Source organism: Pogona vitticeps, chromosome 4 (genome assembly GCF_051106095.1).
Source record: "Pogona vitticeps strain Pit_001003342236 chromosome 4, PviZW2.1, whole genome shotgun sequence".
Lineage (NCBI taxonomy): Eukaryota > Metazoa > Chordata > Lepidosauria > Squamata > Agamidae > Pogona > Pogona vitticeps.
In genome coordinates, this window is record NC_135786.1 from 92361449 (window position 1) to 92382607 (window position 21159).

The 21159-nt window shown below is 41.2% G+C and overlaps 1 protein-coding gene across 2 annotated transcripts in view; it reads right to left on the reverse strand.

Annotated features, from left to right (window-relative positions):
* Window positions 1-21159, reverse strand: part of PALMD (palmdelphin) — a 41984-nt gene that overhangs the window by 14213 nt on the left and 6612 nt on the right. Inside the window, exons 2-3 of one of the 2 annotated variants that reach the window (XM_072997947.2) lie at window positions 17545-17590; window positions 11019-11099 (exon numbers count right to left, since the gene is read on the reverse strand). In XM_072997947.2, coding sequence (XP_072854048.2) covers window positions 11019-11099; window positions 17545-17589 — 126 coding nt within the window. In that variant the 5' untranslated portion in view covers window position 17590. Of the gene's footprint in view, window positions 1-11018; window positions 11100-17544; window positions 17887-21159 lie in introns of those variants that run through there. The other variant, XM_078391766.1, reaches the window with a different exon arrangement.

Below are 21159 nucleotides of genomic sequence, written 5' to 3' on the forward strand. Positions count from 1 at the left end.
TGGCACCAGATGAAGTGTATCTAGTTGAAGTATCTGGATAAAGAGGATGCCATATGGTGTAGTAGGGAGAGGGAGAATGTAAAACAGGCCTCAAACCTTTCATGCATGGCTAAGGATGCCTAAAGCATGCTATCCTTAAGAATTCTGATATGAACTGAACTGGCTTGATCAGTTCCACCACGATCAGCAACCAGCTTTTGGGATCTCTATCATACTTCTGATTGGAATTCTAAAGGGTAAGAGGGATTTTGAGGGAGGAAGGAGCCTGTAGCATGTTTCCGAATGTTCCAGTCTGGTTAGATTAGGAAAGTTACATCTGTGTAGTGCCCCAAAATGATGAGCACAAATAATGAATGGGGAAAAGAGGTGGAGACTCATCTAGGGTTTGTGAAAACTGTGATATTAATGAAGAGAACATATATATATATATTTGGGGTTTGATCGCTAGAGAGCACATGTTATGATCCATGAATGGATTGATTTTGAAAATAATTTGTCCTTTGACGTTTCTTCGGTGACTGAACTATTTTGATTGAAAAGTTTTATATTGGACTGGTTGATGTCCTGAAATAGCAGCATGATTAACTTATGATCTTCCTCACCCACACTTAGAAGCTAGTTTTAGAAGAGGTAGCTGTGTTAGTCTGTGCTAGCATATCAGGCAATATCGAAAGAAAAATAAAAAATAAAGAAGACAAAAATATTGTGGCACCTTAAAGACTAACTGCTATATTTTAATGTGAGCTTTCATGGACAAATCCAGTTGTTCAGATGTTGAAGCTAGTGCTTGCTGCTGCAGTCAACCAGTGATAAGTCACCATGCTTGAATCACCTTTCTAGATTTTATTTTTAAAGGGAAGAGCAAACAGCTGAACATTCAGAAAACTCTTAAATTAGAACACGAAGCAACTGATAACTACTTATTGCATGCAATACTACAAAGTTGCATTAGGGGCAATAGGTACTGGGTTTTTATTTCTGTTTTCAGATGTATTGCAATTAGCAGCCTTCCCCAACCTAGCACCTCTCTTTAAAAATATCTATAGCCAATGGTGGTACAAATTGGGCTTAATGGGAGTCAAAGTTCAATGTAGCTTTACTTTCTTATGACCAACGATGGGGAATCTTTGGCCCTTCAATTATTTTGGCCTTAAATCCTCAGAAGCCCCAGCCACCATGGGCAATGATAAGGGTTGTAACCTCAAACATTTAGGGAGCCAAATAAACATGCTGTTTTAATGCAGGAATTTCTAATTATGCCAGCACATTGCAAGCTAGCTAGTAAGTTGAGCTTATGAGTGTGAGTTAGGATTGATCACTCAACATGCTCCTGAAAAGATAAAAGGGGGGGGGGGGAAGATGTTTACTCATTGAAGAGGTCCATTCAGGACAAAACAGAATAAAGGTTAGATTTGAATACAAAACCCCAAGAACTGACTTCTGTTTATGCGCATTTGCTGAAGACCAACATGTAGGCACCTTATAGATTGGCCCTCCATAGCAGATAAAGAAGAACAAACAACCCATTATTTCCTAAAGCAAGGGGAAGTGACCCAATAAAGAAGTGGCCTAAGGGCAACAACCTACAAGAGAGGCCACAATGCCCAATCCTATCTGTCTATTTATCTACCTATCACCTTCTCTCTGCAATTTATCTTAATATGTATGCACAGACTTCTTATATGCCAAAGCAATTTATGGTTTATTACACCAAACAGCACCCACTAACAGTGTGATGTGATAAGACTTTCAGAATGGCTTGAATAACAGACTATTGCATCTGCCGTGCGTGGTCCACATTCCTCCCTATCACGGGTACGGAAGCTGTAGCAGGAACCTCTGTCATCAAGACCCCATGCATGCTTGGGATGCCACAGATGTGTCAGCTAGTCAGAAACAATTCCCATAATGCTTGTGTGGCAGCGAACCATTCCAGAAGCTGGAGTAAATCTTGCGTAAGGCTTGACATATGTAGCCCACTGGAAATGTATTTTAAGGAACATTTATGGATTAAAAGAACTAAAAGCTTTATTTTTTATAACTGAAAACAGCTTTTTCTGTTGATCTCAAAGTAACACTTTCGAGTGGCACTTGGTAAGTCGCAAGCATATTTTCCTGTGAAAGGAAGAGGGGATAAAAGAAAGGAGGAACAAAGGGTTTCTAAAATATGCATTGATATTCTGTCTCTGTGTTCACATTAACTCACATGAAGACCTAATGTCTCATAATCTAATACTTCCCCCCCTCCCACATCAACTGTGAGGAGAGGGAGAGGGAGAGAGAGAGAGAGAGAGAGAGAGAGAGAGAGAGAGAGAGAGCGCATTGGTTTCATCTGAGACTTTTCTTCTTCTTTGACTTTCATGTGGGAATTTCTGGACAGAAGTGGCTAGGGTGTGGGCGATTTAAGCTCCCTTCTGCATGTATGACAGCCTTGATCCGGACTGGGCCCAGCACACTGACTTAAGAGAAAATAATTTTAAAATGTGGGAGTGACATTAATGTAACTTAATTAATGTAAAAGGTTATTTGACCTTAAAGTTAGTGCAACAGCCACAGCTAGACCTAATGTCAGGCAGAGTGAGGTGGCCATCTCAAGCAACAGGTCCAGGTCACTGTGAAAGGGCATCATAATCTCATTTATTCAACTTCTTGTTTTATTTTCATTGCCAAGCTTGAGGAGAAGCAGATGTGGATTTTCCTCCTTTGTTGAGGGGATACCTTGGCTGGTTTATGGAATGATGCAAGGGGTGGGGAGCAGGATACCATTTGCTTCTCTGCCTTGGCCAACAATTTGTCTTTCAATAGCCTTGTGTGAATGAGTCCTAAATGAGAAGGAATTGAAATGTATGGCTTTCTGATACAATATTATCCTTCTGGATAGATGAAGCACCTGAGAATGCTCAAGGAGATAGTTGTTTGAACATGTTCCTGTGTCCAATACAGGGGTTACGGACATATGAAGGAGGCACATTAAATCAGACTTTCTCCTGCATTACTATTCTACATGCTAGAAGAATTTGTCAGAGATTCTGTCTGTAAGAAGCCAAATACAGTACTGCATCCATTCTAAGAGGGCTACAATCCCATTAAAGTATTGAAGGATATAATTGTTTGTTACTGTGTTGTTCATTTTTTAAAAATACTTGGAAGCACAGTTTTGGCACATTGTTTCTGAGGTTTTTTTAAAGGGTTCCTCTAGTACTGTACTACAATTGTTATCTTATTTTGAGCACCTGTTTCCTGCACTGGATTCTATTCATTCCTCAGAACTTAAAAACAGTCTCCCCAAACCCCATGCATTCCAGGTATTTTTGAGTGCAACTCCCATCATCCCTGGCCTATAGTATCTGGGGCTAATAGGACCCATAGTCTCAAACACCTGGAGGCTGCCAGCTTGGAGAAGGCTACTTGGTTGCCTCCTTGCTTACTGCGTATATCATGATTAGAGACAGAGGAAAGGGGCCGTGTAGGGTCTCCCTTATGTATCTAGGCAGAATTGCTAGTAAAAATATGCATGTGCTTGGGGGTGTGTGAGTATAGTTTAAATGATGAATGTGTTGCCTTGTCTGAGGCCTATTTTTCACTTTCTTTCAGGCATCTCCCGCTCAATGCTAGCCACCTTGGTGCTACCTCCTCTGCCAGCCCATTTCCCCCACAAGTCCAGGTCTGGAAGTGAGCTGAGAAACAATTTTGAAAAGCATGCTGCATTTGCTAGGCAAGCAAAAGACTTGATCTTCATGCCTGTTCTGAGCTACTCTGAAGGTGTTCAGAACTGTAGTATTCTGAAGCAGTTGCATAGCAACCGGCACTTCAGGCTGTTCTGCTCACAGATTGGGGGAAGGTTGCTATGAAGGCCTGCAGTCTAAGTGCAGTATGAAGCTGCTTCATCAGACCTGGGGTATCCCAATAGCTGGTTTGAAAATGCTGTTCAGTAGCAGGCCTCTTGTCGCCTTACATTCATTGTTAACACTAGCCAGATTGTCCTTTTCATACAGCACATTTTGGAATTGAGAGCAATAGAATTAGATGAGGAATATTTTCCCTCCCCCTTGTTGACTCCTCCCCCTTCCTAAACTATACAACACACAGAAAATGCTTATGGGTCCACCAGTTTATTTTTAAGTGATCTTTAGTATATCACCAAGGATTTCTCATTCCCTAATATTTAACAGTACCAACAATAACAAAATGATTCAGTCTTCTTCTGAGTTACACTGCTAAAATCAGTCAAACTTTAATAAATAGGCCTGAGTTTATGTGGAAGGACTACAAGCTGTTCAGTTTGGGTGCTCAAAACAAAGTCCTGAGTTTGGAATTGTTTAATTCTAAGTGCATGTCTGTTGCACCAGGTTCATGAGTCTTGAGGCTCTTGTGTGGCAGTCAGGCGTCCTATTTTACAAAGGTCATCCCTCTGTTTGAAGCCCTGTCTAGTCTGAGTCTAATTGAAAAATAAAGAACAAGAAGGACCGAAATCACATGGACCTTGAGGTTGTGTAGCCACAGTTAATACCAGAACAGCAGCAGATTCATCAGGCACTGGATCACTGGCTCATAGTTTTCCTTACTTTAGTGAGATCTATTGTAATTCTGCTTAAATTATAAATAATAGTTTCTAATTTTACATCTATACATATCAATAAGCAAATGGAATTTTATGTAGATCAGTGTTGCACTTCCTTTTTAGTGGTGCATACCCTCATTCTGATGATATAAATGTATCACTTCCCTAGAATTACATTGATAAACAAATAGGTTCCATGAATCTGAAATCTGTCCACCACAACCTGATTTTTTGGATGTCTTTCTTTGGAGTGTTTACAAAAGGTGCTATAACTATAAATCACTTAAAGAATATGATTTGCCATTATGCCAAATTGTGTTCTACATCTACGAAATCATGCTGCATTCATTATGGACGCTGTGGGAATTATTTTGCAAAAGTGTGCATATTTTGAGGTGCTTAGAAACTAATCTTCAAAGTGGCATACCGGAGCCTTGCTGTGAGATATGCATTAATGTCTGTGGGAGATCCAATACTACATCCTTTGTTTCTAGCCTTTCAATATATAACCAAAAGTAGATTTGACCTTCCTTTATAATGCAGAGCAGCTGCTCCCTAAAATTCTGGTTCCTTGAGTGATTTACTGGTTTCTGATTATCTCTTCTTTATATGTAGCTGCCTGGTTTTTAAATTATATTTTCTCAGAACAGTACAACACACTGTATGTAAATCCTTATATAATACACGTTTTAAAATAATCATCACTAGCAATAATACTAATAATTTTTACTGTTGGATTGGCTGAAACAGAAAATTATGGGTGTGCCAATAACAACAAATCAATTTAGAGAGTATTTTCAAAATATATAATGCCATAATTCCGTCCAAAATGTGGTACTGTTTAATTAAATAAAGTTGTAATAAGTGGATGTCTTTTGTTTATATGTTGGAACCAGAGAGCTAAATACAATTGTTCAATTATAATGAGAGCAGTCTCAATGAATGAACAGGAGTTCTTAGGTCAGTATTAATGGAAGTCCCCTTGTTTGTTAGCAGCAGCTAAGAATCAGATTTACTTTTTTGGAACCAGTTAGATAACTGGTTAGATAAAGGTAAAGGTTCCCCTTGACATTTAGTCCAGTCATGTCTGACTCTAGGGCATGGTGCTCATCCCCGTTTCCAAGCTATAGAGCCAGCGTTTGTCCAAAGACAGTTTCCGTGGCCAGCACGACTAGGCACGGAATGCTGTTACCTTCCCACTGAGGTGGTATCTATTTATCTACTCGCATTTCTACATGTTTTCAAACTGCTAGGTTGGCAAGAGCTGGGACAAGCGATGGGAGCTCACTCTGTCACGTGGATTCGATCTTACGACTGCTGGTCTTCTGACCTTGCAGCACAGAGGCTTCTGCGGTTTGACCTGCCGCACCACCACATCCCAGATAACTGGTTACATGCAGTTAATTCCTCTTTCTTAATAGCAAAAATACATTTATGGCCAAGATCCTATTGTGACACAATGCTCGTGCAACATTGCACTAGCAGTTGTAACTTTTCGTTGTTTGTGGAAGAAGACATCCCAGACCGCCTTCTACAAGTGATACTTAGTGGCATTGCCTGCATGAAATAGAGGCCACATGGCACAACTGACCTGGATCTACTCCAAGGACAGCATTTTCTCTCTCTTTAATTTACACTCCATTTGTATGCTGAAAATGCAGAAGAACAGTAACTAACAACTAAAAAAAAACAGAGCTAGAAGAATATCTCTGCAGAGTGATAACTAGATATTTTGGCACCAGGGCAAAAAGCACCATTTACCACCTGTTCTACCTAAAGACGTGGGCATGAGGCCACATAAAGACAAAGGAACACAATTTGGTGCTTTCCAGGAGGCATTACTGCTTATTTTCCTTCCACTCACTAAATGATTTGTCTCTAGACTTGGGGGCCCTCTAAAATTTGGCACTTTAGGGCAAAGCCCTGGTTGCCCCACACTAGTTATGGTCTTGTCTCCTTGCACTGGGCAGATCCAGTAGCCACATCAGGAGGTTATGATGTAGCTGTTCTATAGAATTTCATGCTTTCCTGGATGAACTGTATTGGCTGATTTTCCTGAAACTAAATGGCTGAAAACGTGTTGCTCAATTATGCAAATAGTGTAACTTTTAGGTGCAAATTGCTGTAAGGTAAGAAATCCCTGTAGACATTTATCTGTTATGTACGTGAGACCCAGGGTGAGCACAAAGAGGCTCTCGCTGGAGTGCCATCCGTTCCACATGTGGAGAGGGAGGTACAGACTACACTGACAGACCTGCCAAAAGAGACTATTCAAAAGGGAACTGATACCTGGGATTTGGAGGAACAAATGTGCGGGATAACCATTGCTGTTCAAACCCCCGGCAGAGTTGGCGGGAATGCAAAGGACCTGGAGGGTGGCGATTGAGGCAGGTTTGATGGAAATAAAAAAGAGGGAAGATCCAATACCTGGGGATTGGGAGATGGTTTGGATACAGTACCCATTTTCCAGAAAATGGGAGCGTGTGTGGGTGTTGAGAAAGAAGGCTGATTATCGCAGAAAGAGGGGGATCCCTCAAAGGCCTTCCTATTGGGGTGAATTGGTAGCAAGAGAGTGGAGGAGAAGGTTGCGGGAGGAAAAGGAAAGAGTTGAATGGGAAGAGGGAGAAAGAAGAAAATGGTGAGTGGAGGAGGCGAGGAGGAGGAGGGGTTTTCTACAGGACGTTGGAACCTCTTTCGAGAGACCAGAGACGACCAGTCGGATGACGATGAGACCACCCCACTCCTGGATGAGAGAGCAGATGAATTGCTGAGGGAAAATGAGATTCCCCTTGGACTGTACCCCGGGGGGTGATTCTAAGGACTCTAAACTGTTTGAAAATGAAGAATGATCATCAGCTTCTTATAGCAAAATTCAAGCTTAAACTGAAAAAAGGTAGGAAAAACCACCGGGTTAGTCAGGAACAATCTAAACCAAATCCCTTTTGAATACACAGCGGAAGTGAAGAATAGATTTAAGGAACTAGATTTGGTGGACAGAGTGCCTGAAGAACTATGGATGGAGGCTCGTAACGTTGTACAGGAGACAGTAACAAAAATCATCCCAAAGAAAAGGAAATGCAAGGAAGCAGAGTGGCTGTCCAACGAGGCCTTACAAATAGCAGAAAAGAGAAGGGAAATAAAATACAAGGGAGATAGGGAAAGTTACCAAAAATTGAATGCTGACTTCCAAAGAATAGCAGGGAGAGACAAGAGGGCCTTTTTAAATGAACACTACAAAGATATAGAGGAAAATAATAGAAAGGGAAAAATGAGAGATCTGTTCAAGAAAATTGGAGCTATTAAAGGAACCTTTTGTGCAAAAATGGACATGATAAAAGACAAACATGGTAGGGACCTAACAGAAGCAGAAGACATCAAGAAAAGGTGGCAAGAATACACAGAGTTTTTCTACCAGAAAGATCCTAATGTCCCGGACAACCCAGATAGCGTGGTTGCTGACCTTGAGCCAGACATCCTGGAGAGTGAAGGCAAGTGGGCCTTAGAAAGCATGGCTAATAACAAGGTTAGTGGAGATGATTGCATTCCAGTGGAACTATTTAAAATCTTAAAAGATGACGCTGTTAAGGTGCTACACTCACTATACCAGCAAGTTTGGAAAACTCAACAGTGGCCAAATGATTGGAAAAGATCAGTCTACATCCCAATCCCAAAGAAGGGCAGTGCCAAATAATGCTCCAACTACCGTACAATTGCACTCATTTCACACACTAGCAAGGTTATGCTCAAAATCCTCCAAGGCAGGCTTCAGCAGTATGTGGCCTGAGAACTCCCAGAAGTACAAGGTGGATTTGAAGGGGCAGAGGAACTAGAGACCAAATTGCTAACATGCGCTGGATTATGGAGAAAGCCAGAGAGTTCCAGAAAAACATCTACTCTCCTTCATTGACTATGCAAAAGCCTTTGACTGTGTGGACCACAGCAAACTATGGGAAGTCCTTAAAGAAATGGGAGTGCCTTACCATGTTATCCATCTTCTGAGAAATCTATATGTGGGATATGTTACATATCCAGTTAGAACTGGATATGGAACAACTGATTGGTTCAAAATTGGGAAAGGAGTATGACAAGGCTGTATACTGTCCCCCTGCTTATTTATATGCAGAATACATCATGCGAAAGGCTGGACTGGAGGAATCCCAAACCAGAGTTAAGATTGCCAGAAGAAATATTAACAACCTCAGATATGCAGATGATACCACTCTGATGGCAGAAACTGAAGAGGAACTAAAGAGCCTCTTAATGAGGGTGAAAGAGGAGAGTGCAAAAAAAATGGTTTGAAGCTCAGCATCAAAAACATTAAGATCATGGCTACTGGCCCCATCACCTCCTAGCAAACAGAAGGAGAATATATGGAGGCAGTGACAGTTTACCTTCTTGGGCTCCATGATCACTGCAGATGGTGACAGCAGCCATGAAATTAAAAGATGCCTTCTTCTTGGGAGGAAAGCGATGATAAACTTAGACAGCATCTTAAAAAGCAGAGACCTCACCTTGCCAACAAAGGTCCGCATAGTCAAAGCTATGGTTTTTCCAGTAGCAAAGTGAGAGGTGGACCATAAAGAAGGCCGAAGAATTGATGTTTTTGAATTGTGGTGTTGGAGGAGACTCTTGAGAGTCCCCTGGACTGCAAGGAGATCAAACTTATCCTTTCTTAAGGAAATCAACCCTGAGTGCTCACTGGAAGGACAGATCCAGAAGCTGAGGCTCTAATACTTTGGCCATCTCATGAGAAGAGAAGACTCCCTGGGAAAGCCCCTGATGTTGGGAAAGTGTGAAGGCAAGAGGAGAAGGGGACGACAGAGGACAAGATGGTTGGACAGTGTCTTCAAAGCTACCAACATGAATTTGACCCAACTCCGGGAGGCAGTGGAAGACAGGAGGGCCTAGCATGCTCTGGTCCATGGGGTCACAAAAAGTCAGATACGACTAAACAACTAAACAACAACAGTCAGAATGGGCAATATTTGGCATGGGGAAAAGATGGTTAGATTCTGTATAAAGCAGCTTCTTAAGTTCCTATGACACTCATTCCTGATACTCTGATGTGCAAAACCGATCACATAATTATCTTGCTCTCCCACTTATTGCAATGTGTGAGCAATGATTTGAATAGCTCCTTAGCAGCTCCTTGCTTCTTAGAAACATTTCCACTTGAGCAACTGGGAAAATCTGAATAAGACAATCTATACGTCATTTGCAATACTGTGCACTTTGTAGCTGACCTTGACAGCTGAGTGCTTTCACCCAATCCTTTATGGAGGGCATTATTTGTGTTGGGATTCCTTTATGGCAGCATAATGGTTTTGGGGTATTATCAACAAATGAGCATTGTGGACTTTTTGGTTTGTAAAATGACAAGAAATGTCAAGCTGCCCATGCAAAGCCAAGCTTGAGAACATTTAGTCAGTCTTTTTCTCTCTCTCTCCACCCTCCTCGTCTCATTCATGCCAGGCTCGTTATTTGATCCATCAGTAATTGGGCTCCTGAACCAAGGAACTTGGCAGATTTGACATCAGTGTAAAATCTGCAGATGCTTCTCCTATGCGTGGGAAGCAGGGTCAAAACAGCTTTTCATTTTAGATCCATTAAACTAAATTGACTAAAGGTTTGCCAGATAAAATAAGCGACTGCCTGAGGATTTTAGCAGACTCTTCTACTTGATGCTTTGTTGAATCTAATTGCGATGGTGAATAAAGCATAGTGCCACGGGCACACCCTGTTGGAAAAAGGGCAGCCATGGTTTTAAGTAAGGAATTATTTCTGGTCATGATCTCATTTTAAATTTGCAAAGCAGCATGACTAAACAACACAAGCTTATTATATATACGACTTCTGAAATACCTAGTGCTTATTAATAAAGTCTATTGTTTTCTCGTTGTTTACATCTAAAGTCCATCTGTAAACCTAAGAAAATAAAGAATTCAAGCTCTAAACATTAGGAAAACAGTGAGAAATGTTAAGGAAACATTGAGAGGCATGAATCAAATCACATTTGTAGCTTGAATGCACTGTTTATCTATTGACAAGAGGAGCTGATTCACATGTACGTCCTTGAGGCGCAGTAGCCAGTAAATTGAGCTAGGACTATGGAGACTAGGTTTGAAATTCTTAACTGGATAATCTCGGGCTGGTCATGATGTTTTAAGACTACTTTACCTCATGGTGTTGCTGCCAGGATGAAAATAGGGAGAAGGGCTGCATAAAGTAGCCTGAGCTTGTTTCATGAAAATGTAAATTACTTGCAAGTGTGAATTAATATTCTCTCTGTTATTCCTCCCACCTCAGCTCTGTGCTTTTCAAGAGTCAGGTCATGCATTCAGCTTTCAGCCACCAAGTGCAGAGAAATCTAATGATGCATATGCCTTTATACTTTTCATCTTGGTTTTTTGATGTAGTAAACTTCCAAAGAAGAAAGTTGAATCTCCTCAAGATTTACCTTCAAGTGCTGATGTTTTAGTTTTTCTTCTTCTACTGTGTGGCGTTTCTGTGTGATTTCCTCTTGCAGCCTCCTCTTGTCCTGAAAAAGACAAAAGAGGAAAAGGGCTTTATTCCTTGCCCACACAACCTGTAAGGGAAAAGAAACAAATTACAATAGATTTGATTCCTGTAAAATTTGAGCCAATGGGAGTTTTGCTGATTGGATGTTGTCGATTCAAAACTCGGAAGCATTTATCAGAATCTAGAGAGTTTAGTACAGTCAAACTATTCTGTGATCTGACTCAAGAATGTCACAGAACACGTAATATTCTCCAGCGTATGACTCTGATTGATGTGGATTGCTTCAAGTCAGGTGAAAGGCACATGCTTGCAACACTATAGCCAAAAGCAAAACTAGTCCATTGGAACCCCGTTATTTGGATGAATTTAGATGAATTATGGGAGGAGAGAAAGCTGTCTCCATTGCAAAGCATGCATTCATAACCTGTAATTTTAAGATATGTGTTCACATGGATTTATAGGTAAATGTAATATTTTGGTGCATTACTGTACTGTCTTGGTGCCGTCTTTGTAATCTCCCTCACTTTAGCAATTATTTAGCATGCCAAGGCAGGGATGTGGTGGCGCTGTGGGCTAAACCGCAGAAGTCGTGTGCTGCAGGGTCAGAAGACCAGCAGTCGTAAGAGCGAATCCACGTGATGGAGTGAGCTCCCGTCACTTTGTCCCAGCTCCTCCCCAACCTAGCAGTTCAAAAGGATGTAAATGCGAGTAGATAAATAGGTACTACCTCGGTGGGAAGATAAACAGCGTTCCGTGTATAGCTGTGCTGGCCACGTGACAATGGAAACTGTCTTCGGACAAACGCTGGCTCTAAGGCTTGGAAACGGGGATGAGGACTGCCCCCTAGAGTCGAACACGACTGACTAAAATGTCAAGGGGAACCTTTACCTTTACCTTTACCTAGCATGCCAAGGCAAGGGCAGAGAATCCGCAGATCTCTAGCTGTTGCTGGACTCGAAGTTCCATCAGCCTCAATCAATTATCAGAAAGGGTGGGAACTGGAGTTTGACAATAGGACCAAAGATCTCTTATTCCTGTGCTAAGGAACTGGATGGTGTTGACTAAGACCCTTGTAGTATTCTTCTTAGTAGTCTGCTGTGGTGGAATGAGTTCCTGCAACTTTGATTCATTGACTGTCCTAGGCTTAGAAAATTGCCATTTGTATAATTGAAACCAAGGTGGAAGCGGAAGGTGGGGGGTCACTCTTTCCCAGATATGCACCCCAAGATACTCCGTCCAACATCATAGCACATCAGAGGAGTGGGGAGGGAGTGTTGCCATAGTCCATTGGAAATATATTAAAGTTACCAGGATTTCTATCTGTGCAGGCTCAGGCCTGGAGTGTCATCACCTCATGATGGACCAGTGAGTCAGAGTGGAATCATGTTGGTGTGCTGTGTCTCCGAGGAACCAACGCTTTCTCTACCGGGCCTGAAGGACTTCATTTTGGGTGTGTTGTTGAGGTCCCCCAGACTTTTACATCTGGGGGACTTGAAAATTTATTCAGAGACATATGTTGCTGGGGCAGCCTAGGAGATCATGAACATAATGGCGTCCATGGGCTTGTCCCAATATGTCACTGGTCTTACACATGTGGTGGGGCACACCTTAGACCTGGAGAAAGAAGATGACCTGAAGGTGGCAAATCTTGGGTCTTCCACCTTGTCATGATCAGTTCATCACCTGCTGAGATTTGGACTTTGTACAACAATGCCCTTCTGCAGTGTGGATGGACCTATTAGGCTGATTACACCTGCCCAGTTGCAGGCGTTCTTGGAAGAAACTGATAATCTGGATGCGTTTCAAAGGCCACGGCATGGTACTGAAACAGCATTGGACACCCTGAAAGATGATCTCCTAAAGGAGGCAGACGGGGGAGTGTAAGAAATAAGGCTTTCTGCAGCCTTTGATACCATTGGCTATGGTATCCTTCTGGCAAGGCCATAGAGTTTAGGGATCAAGGGTTCCATGCTCCACTGGTACCATGCTGCCTTGAGGGCCAATAAATTTGCTAAGAGAAGCTCAGCCTGAAACTCTCCCACTGCCATTGGTTGAGCTGGTCTGATCCTGTAAGGGATGGACAAAAATATTAGAAAAGAAGGCCAGAATAAGAAAGAAAAAGAAGCTAATGAAAGGTAATAGTCCAGAAGAGAAGGAACTGAAGTGGTGAAGGAAAACTAGAAAAGGAGGGACAGAGTTTAAGGTGTGGGGGAGGGATGGGGAAAGTTTCACAAGACCAGAAACTGTGGAGCTTGCATGTTATTTAAAATGACCCACCCTATAGTTTTCCCTAAAAGAATATGGGTATTTCTTATTAAATAGAATCAGCTTATCTGTCATCATTTTATTGTTGCCACATCTATCTCATCATGTTTGAAGGTGAGGGCATTCAATTGCCCTGCTTGTGGTGGCATGTTTCCTCTTTGCTCATGGCAAACTGTTTAGCTCAGTTGCTTTAAGTAGTAGCAGAACATCTCTCTCCGACACAGTGGAGATTGTCTATGAAATAATACCCATGCCTATGTATATGGCAAATGATTCAGACAACCCACTCACTATGAACAATCCCTGGGCGGCGGCGGGTGCAATGCAAAGAGAATGGCATGAATGGGGTTGATATGTGCCTTGGTTGTGCTTCCTTGGGGACAAAGAATATTAATTCTGTTAGAGGGTTAAACCAAAATAAGTTTGGTTTTTGGGGAGGAGGGCTTGGACAGCGATTTCCCTCCCTCAATGGGCCAACCTGTTTCTGTTGTTGGTGATACTCATTCATACAGCCTCCCTCTTTGTTCACACAGCTGTCCAGTGGGGAGAGATCAGGGTGAGTGTAGGCTGCTCCTCTTTTTTTCTTGCTATGTTTGCTTTATAGGCCACAGACAAACAAGTAGCAATAACAAGAGAAGCATAGCCAGTGAGCCCTGGAGGTTGGCACTGAGACCCTGTTGGGAGTCAAAATCCTCTCAAAATCAACCTTTGATATTGTCACTGGCCAAAGCTATACAAACAGTAGTTTTTTTGCTGGAAGAACAGAGCTATTTGATGCTATCAGCTATTAGAACATGCTGAGAGAGCTGCCTACCTGTTCCTGCTTTCAAAATTTGAAAACAGGGAATAAATTTATCACAGAACAGAACATGTTAATACAGAGGGAAAGCAAATGTTCGGGCATGGATACACCACACATTTATAGTAGCGTGATAGTTTTCATAATCATGTTATCCTGGGAAGTACAGTTTCAGAGAATGATCTGTTAATGTCATGATTCCTGCATATGGAACTACAGTTCCCAGGATTCCCTCAGAAATGGAAGTGACTAATTTACATGTGTCCCTATATTGTTTATTCTCTCTGTGAAGTCTCCTGCCTAACTAACTGAACCAAACAGCTGACATCTTTGAGAAAAGAATGATGGCTGGTGTATCGCAGTTCTATTTTTAAAAGTTGTTTACTAACGTACACCTCCCTGTTGTGGGTTTGAGTGGTTCAGTTAATCCAGATTTCAAGAACATCCTGCTGGCAAACTCTGAACTTTATGCCTTCCTTTCTTCCTAAATGTCTCAGTATAGATGGCCTTAAAATAATCCAGTCAACTGGACAGATCATTAAGCTAAAACAGAGGTCACTGTTCCTTGTTGAGTATACTTATAGGGAAGAGAGATTTGTCTTTTTCTGTTGCTGCAGAGAGGTGGGCTCAAATTTCTCACATTCTTATTCCACAAATAACATAATATTCTTGCTATTCCCAGGGTGTGTGAAGAAGATCCTCTTCCCTAAGAAAACTCAGAATGTTTCTTTTATAACACTATCTCTCCCCACCTCATTCCTTCCTTCAAACATTAACATGAGGGCGAAGACCAGATAATTTGCCGCCTGAGGCACAGGACAAGATGGCACTGTCTCAAGCTGAGTGGATTGCCAACTGAATTTAGTGGGACAGGGTTCTCCACACCTGAGGACAGCAGGCCAGTTCAGGAGACATATCAATGGATCACACACCACAATTTCTTTCTTCCAAGAAAGGAGGACCAGTGCCTCAAGAGCACTCTCTCAGGTGTTGAGGCATGTAACACAAAAACACCCAGAAAACCTGCCACACTCTGTCTAATGAAAGGGCTGGCCCTGATTAAGCCATCTCTCTTTCATATTTTCTCCATGGAGACTTGTCACAACCATTGAGGTTTCATACTACCATTTTAACCAAGCCTCAACATAGTAATGGAATAAAAAAGCGTATTTTTCCTGTTTACTCTTGCGTCAACCTCTGTCGTCTTCCCATGTCAAATCTTAGATTGCAACTCCCTTGGTGACAGGGACCTCTCCCCTCCTTATACTTTGTAAATCCACACTCACAGTGATGGCACTATAGAAATAACTATTAGGTTGTCTTTAATTGTACTAGCACACCTCAGGTAGAGAACATCTCCCTACCTTGCACTATACATACAAAAGCTCTCCATGTTTCTTGAGAGGTAGAGGCACTATTTAAAAAGAGGCTATAGCAAGCTTGCAAATCAGTCTATAAAATGTATTGCCCTGAAAAGATTTTAACCAGGCCATAGCATTGGGAAAAGAGGGGTAGACACCTCAGGCAGCAGATTTGGGGTGAAAAGATAGCAATTTTTTACTCTGATATCACTTAGTTTTTATTGCCAGTGAGAGGGAGAAGCACTTGCAGAGGTTTCTGCCTCGTGTGCCAAAATAACTTGCCTTAGTTCCTATGCTATCTACTTTTTTTTGGGGGGGGGGGGAGGGACATAATCAGTTGTTTCTCTCCCTCAGGCACCATAATATTTTGGGCCAGACCTAATTTAACAGCTTGCATGAAGACACCTATTTGGACTCACTGTGCATAACAATATAGCTTGAAATGGGAATGATGCTGTGGAAAGTCCAGCCCTCTTTCAGGTTTTTTTTAAAAAAGTGCTTCATTTATAATCAAAAGACAATGTGCAAGTAATCCACCTTTTATTTCTGTATGGATTTTTTGTGGAATGAAAATTCAAATTATATTAAAAATACAGGATAGAAACAAATAGCAGATGTCATTTCATCAGCAGGAAGTCTTGCTATTCAGGGATGAGCCAAACAGAGGCTGAAAGAACAGTTACAGAAATGACTAGCATACTCCTTAATTTTAAGACTCTCCAACCTTTTGTCCCTCTGGCACCATATGCCTGGGATGGAAAACAAATACATGAGAAAGAACTAAGTGTTCTTTTCCAAAGGATGCAGTGCCTAGCTTTAGAAGAATTCTCTTGGATCATGAATATTATTGCATCATGATGCCAGCAGCCAATCACAGTTCTGTCTTCAACGAACAGCCAATGTCTTTCCTCCAATGATTTAGTCTACTAGGCTTTCTCAGGAGTTGCCCTCAGGCGTTAGAACTCCCTGCGAAGGTTGTCTTTCCATTGACTTGCAAAGAGCTATTTGTTCAGCCAGGACTTTGAGGCCGAAGTTAGGTTTTAATTAAAGGAGACTTCTTTCCATCAATTTGCTTCTAATTGTATCTAATCCATTTTAACTTTACATTCCATTTCTTTTACTCTGAATTTTAATTGTTGCGGCTATACTCATTGCCACTTTTGGTCAGAAAGCTAGACTAGTAAGTAAGTAAGTAAGTAAGTAAGTAAGTAAGTAAGTAAGTAAGTAAGTAAGTAAGTAAGTAAGTAAGTAAGTAAGTAAGTAAGTAAGTAAGTAAGTAAGTAAGTAAGTAAGTAAGTACTGACCCAAACTTCCCATGATACGAGAGCACAAGGCAGATGACATGTCATGGCTGTAGGGTGTTGGAGGTCAATGCATTTTATTCTTACAGCGGCTTTCTCTTTGTGTCTACCTTCTCTTCAGAAAATAGAGACACATTTTTTCAGGGGCTCCTACTAAACAGCTTGGCACATATTTTGTTTTTAACAAAATATATAATTAATAAAAATCTCCTAAATGCCATGTAACTGATTTGAATGTCACCAATCACATGGTTTTTTTTTTTTTAAAAAAAACTTTATAGCACACACTTAAATCATCAACAAAATAAAGTACCACATTTCAATTAAAGCAAAAGACTTTTCTCTTCCCATGGTGCAATGATTTAACACCAGCTCTTTCTTGGCTTTCTGACCTAGTGTCCTTCAAATGAATGTATTCATGCATGCTCCCTGAGCCACTAAGGTCTTAATGACAGCATCACATATGCTCGATATAAAACATAGCACTACTACGTCAGCTGCATCCAGTGCTCTGGACCTAACTGTCAAATTGTATGCATGTTATAAATGCAATTCATATATACAAAATAACACGTAATCCTCAAAGTTTCCCATCTGCAAAGCCCAAGCAAATAAGAACTGAAACAAAGGATTTCACTACATCACAGGGAACATGTTCTTACCACTGAATTACCTCTAAGCAGCACTGATCATGATTTTCTAGGTATATAAATATATATAATTAGTATAAGCACTTACTGTGATGGCCTGCAATCGTTCCTTCAACAGTTCGGCTTCTTCCATTCTAGAAATCAAACACACAGGTTGTGAAAGCTACAAAGAGAGACCACATAGGCAGAGAGGCTTCCGTAAGGAAGAAGAGGAGGAGTGTTTGGAGGCAGATGCTTCGGGGAAAGGGTTGTGATCTAATTCCAGCAAGGAGGAGAGAATTCCCGACTTATGCGGAGCGTCTCTGAACAGATGAGCAAGTCAGCTCAGACAGACACATGTAATGAGGGTGTGCTGGGGAGGCAGACGTCCAGGACTGGCATGGGTTGACTGACAAGTTTGAACGGCAGAGGCACAAGCCCTTTTCCTTCTGCAGCTGCCAATTCTTTGTTGTAATAATATGCACACTTTGCATGCCAAAGCTTAACTATTAACTACCCAAATAGTGTTCTCCTTCCCTCCCCAGCCAGATGATATTTTGCCTGTGATATTTGTGAGTGGGTGTTTTTTTTTTAAAATAATAGTGGAATATAAAACACTGACACCTGCAACTCAGGCTTTTCATTTAATGTTTGCCAGGATGTCAAAATAAGAACAATCAGCGCTTCGCTGAATGAAGAACTTCCTCATACAGTGCACAGTTGAACTGCGGAATTCACTGCCACAAGAGGGAGTGAACTATTTCTTCACACAGTGCATAGTTAAAATGGTAGAATTCCCTGCCACAAGGTATAGTGATGGACTTGGACAGTTTTAAAACAAAATTAGATACATTCAAGGAATTTAGGAAAATCAGTGGCTACCAGAAAGGGACTGTTTTTGATTGATTGGTTGCTTAGTTATATTATTCTGGGAGTTCTAGCCCACAAATAGACACCTGCAGACACCTTAATTTTAATTACCCGGAAAAAGGCGGAGGCCTCTTCTAGGCCTTATTTCCCGCCCCAGTGCTTCCTAGGAGTCGTAGTTCTTCAGGAGGTACGGCATAAAGTGCAACAAGATTTCCAAACCCCAGGAAGCATTGCAGCAGCTTCCTCCCATGGAAACATTGCAGTAGGAAATAAGGTCTAGAAGGAGGTCTCAGGCATTTTTCCAGATGAGTTAAATGAAGATGACTGCAGATGTATATTTCTGTCTGGACAATTCTTGAAGAATTTTGGGATGTAGAGTACAAACAAACAAACAAACAACACATACTTAGTGGCTATTAGTCTAGATGCCTATATATAACCTTTTGTATCAAGTTGTATTCCACTATACTGTAATTTGCTGGGGAATGTGAGACTGGTATTCCTGTCATGTTTGTGAGCTTTCCTAGGTTTCTGATTGGCCACTTTGTGAACAGAATGCTGAACTTAGATAGGACTTTGGTCTAATCAAATGTGTTTTCTTCTGATCTTTTGTTTACATTTAAAGTGTTATCTGAGAAATATGTTACAGAGCTCTGTAAGTACAGTGGCTACTTTTCCTCTCTTTTTTTGGAGAGGGCAGTATTCTGTTTGAAGGGCTCCCAAAGGACAATTGATTTTCCATGTGTCCTCCATCTGAAGGCCTGTCCAGTCCAAATCTGAAGTACAGATCGAAAATGAAATGAGGGGGATAGGGGACTTAAAATTGCCCGTCCACAGTTAGTAGCCACACAGCATACACAAGGCCATGGTGAGGGTAAACTGTGACACACAGTAGTGCTCCTGGCTGGTTCACATCTTTCCCTAACATTCTGGGCTGCCCCGTTCCAGCACTCTGTGTGTTTATATTGGGGTGGACAACATGCACCTCATTCAGCCCTCAAGCATCCCATTTTTGCTCTCATCCCTCAAGACAATTGTCTATCCCTACGGCACTGATTTTTTTTACATTTGTCACTCTGGCTGTACGTATATATATGCTTGGTGAAATAACGTGAAACAACAGGCTAAAGAATTTGAAATAAAAATAATTAAGGATGCACAAAGGAATAGAGGAGTTATTTGGGCTAGTTAGTGACCTGCATATCTATCAACGTGCCACTACTCAACCTTAACTACTTGCTTCTCCTTTCCCCCTAAATGCCAAATTTGAGTCTGATGGAGATGGTCTTCTTCAAAAATACAGAATGAACTACATACTATCTATATCTGTGGTGTCTAGACAAATGCTCCCACTTCCGCTAGAGGGGTTGGGAGGCAATTTCACCAGATTTGGCCCTGCTAAGTGGTTTTAGCGTTAGGGTTGGGTGTGTTTGCTTTTTTCAAGACCAAACATGATTTCTGGTTTTGGGGAAGAAAAAAGAAAGACATCTGGGCCTTAAATGGCTCAAGGGGTTAGAAAAAATCCTGGTCACATTGCCTCACTCCTCTGTCCATTAGTCCATGTGAAAGGGCTTTAATTGATTTTTTAAAAAATGTTTCATTGGGTGGCCCTATGGGGTGGAGGGAGCCCTCCAAGATCCAAGTGTGGGCCCTGGATTTCTAGAAGTTGCCTACCTCTTGTGTAGAGTGTGTCAGAGACCAGAGGTAGCTATTCCTGGAAGGTTCAATGTTTAAAAGTTTTTTATAGTATGGAAGTAAGGTTGTGTCATTTATCCATCTACAGATCCAAACAAAGTATGAAATCAAGAATGGCAGGGATAGGTTGGAGAAAAGTTAGAAGAGAGAGTAAGAAGAGTGTAATTGAGGGTTGTTAGTGAAGTGAAAGGGTGCTTAGAGATTGAGAAAAGGCAGGAAGTCCAAACGGACCCAGCATATGCTTAGATATGAAACTAGTTGCAGCCCAACTAATATGAAGGGAACCCATTTGGAGAAGGTTGCTATAGACTATATCAAAAATCCGATATAGTCCATACCAATTTTCTCTTTCCTTTTTTTCTTTTTTTGAGAAGGGGATTATAGTGGCTTTTCATAGTACATTGTATGAGACTACAATGATGATGGTGATAATCGTGTGTCCAGTCAATTCTGTCTTAGAGTGACTCTTTCCAGGATTTTAATTATAATAATGATTACATGCTGGCAACTCCCTTCTTACTGATGGTGCCTTTTCCAGGAGTTTCTAGGTATAAAATATTAAGAAATACCCTACCCTTCCTCTGGGGATGCCCTGGGTTTGTGCAGTTTGCCCAAGGTTATACAGGCTGGCTTTTCTTCTGGAAAGCACAGTGGGGAATTGAGGTCCCAGCCTCCTACCTAATTTACTGAGCTATCCAGATAGCTTATGAGACAATAAACAACTAATAAAATTCACAGTGGTATTGGTATGATACAGAGACTGTTCACCTTTGTAAACCATTTTATAGCTTTTGGTAAGGACAGGTTGCAAATTCAAGTTTTTTGAAAACAACAAACAAATTACTTGAGAATTATGAGGATCCTTAAAACACATAGAACAGAAGTGGATTTTGCCGTACTTATATTTGGGTATCTTGCTTTGAAGGCAAGAATTATATTTTGTCTACATGTTTACAGTAAAGTTGAAATTAACTTTATGTTGTTGAGAAACTGGTCAGATTCTTCACTTTTTCCAAAGAAAAGGAAAATTTATTAGAAACAGACATCACCCTTGCAAAAGGTTAGAATAACAACAATAATATCTACTTGTTACAGAGAAGATTAAGTCTGGTAAAGCCCTTGGAAGGTGAATCTGAGAGGCTGAAATTGTTAGGATTTA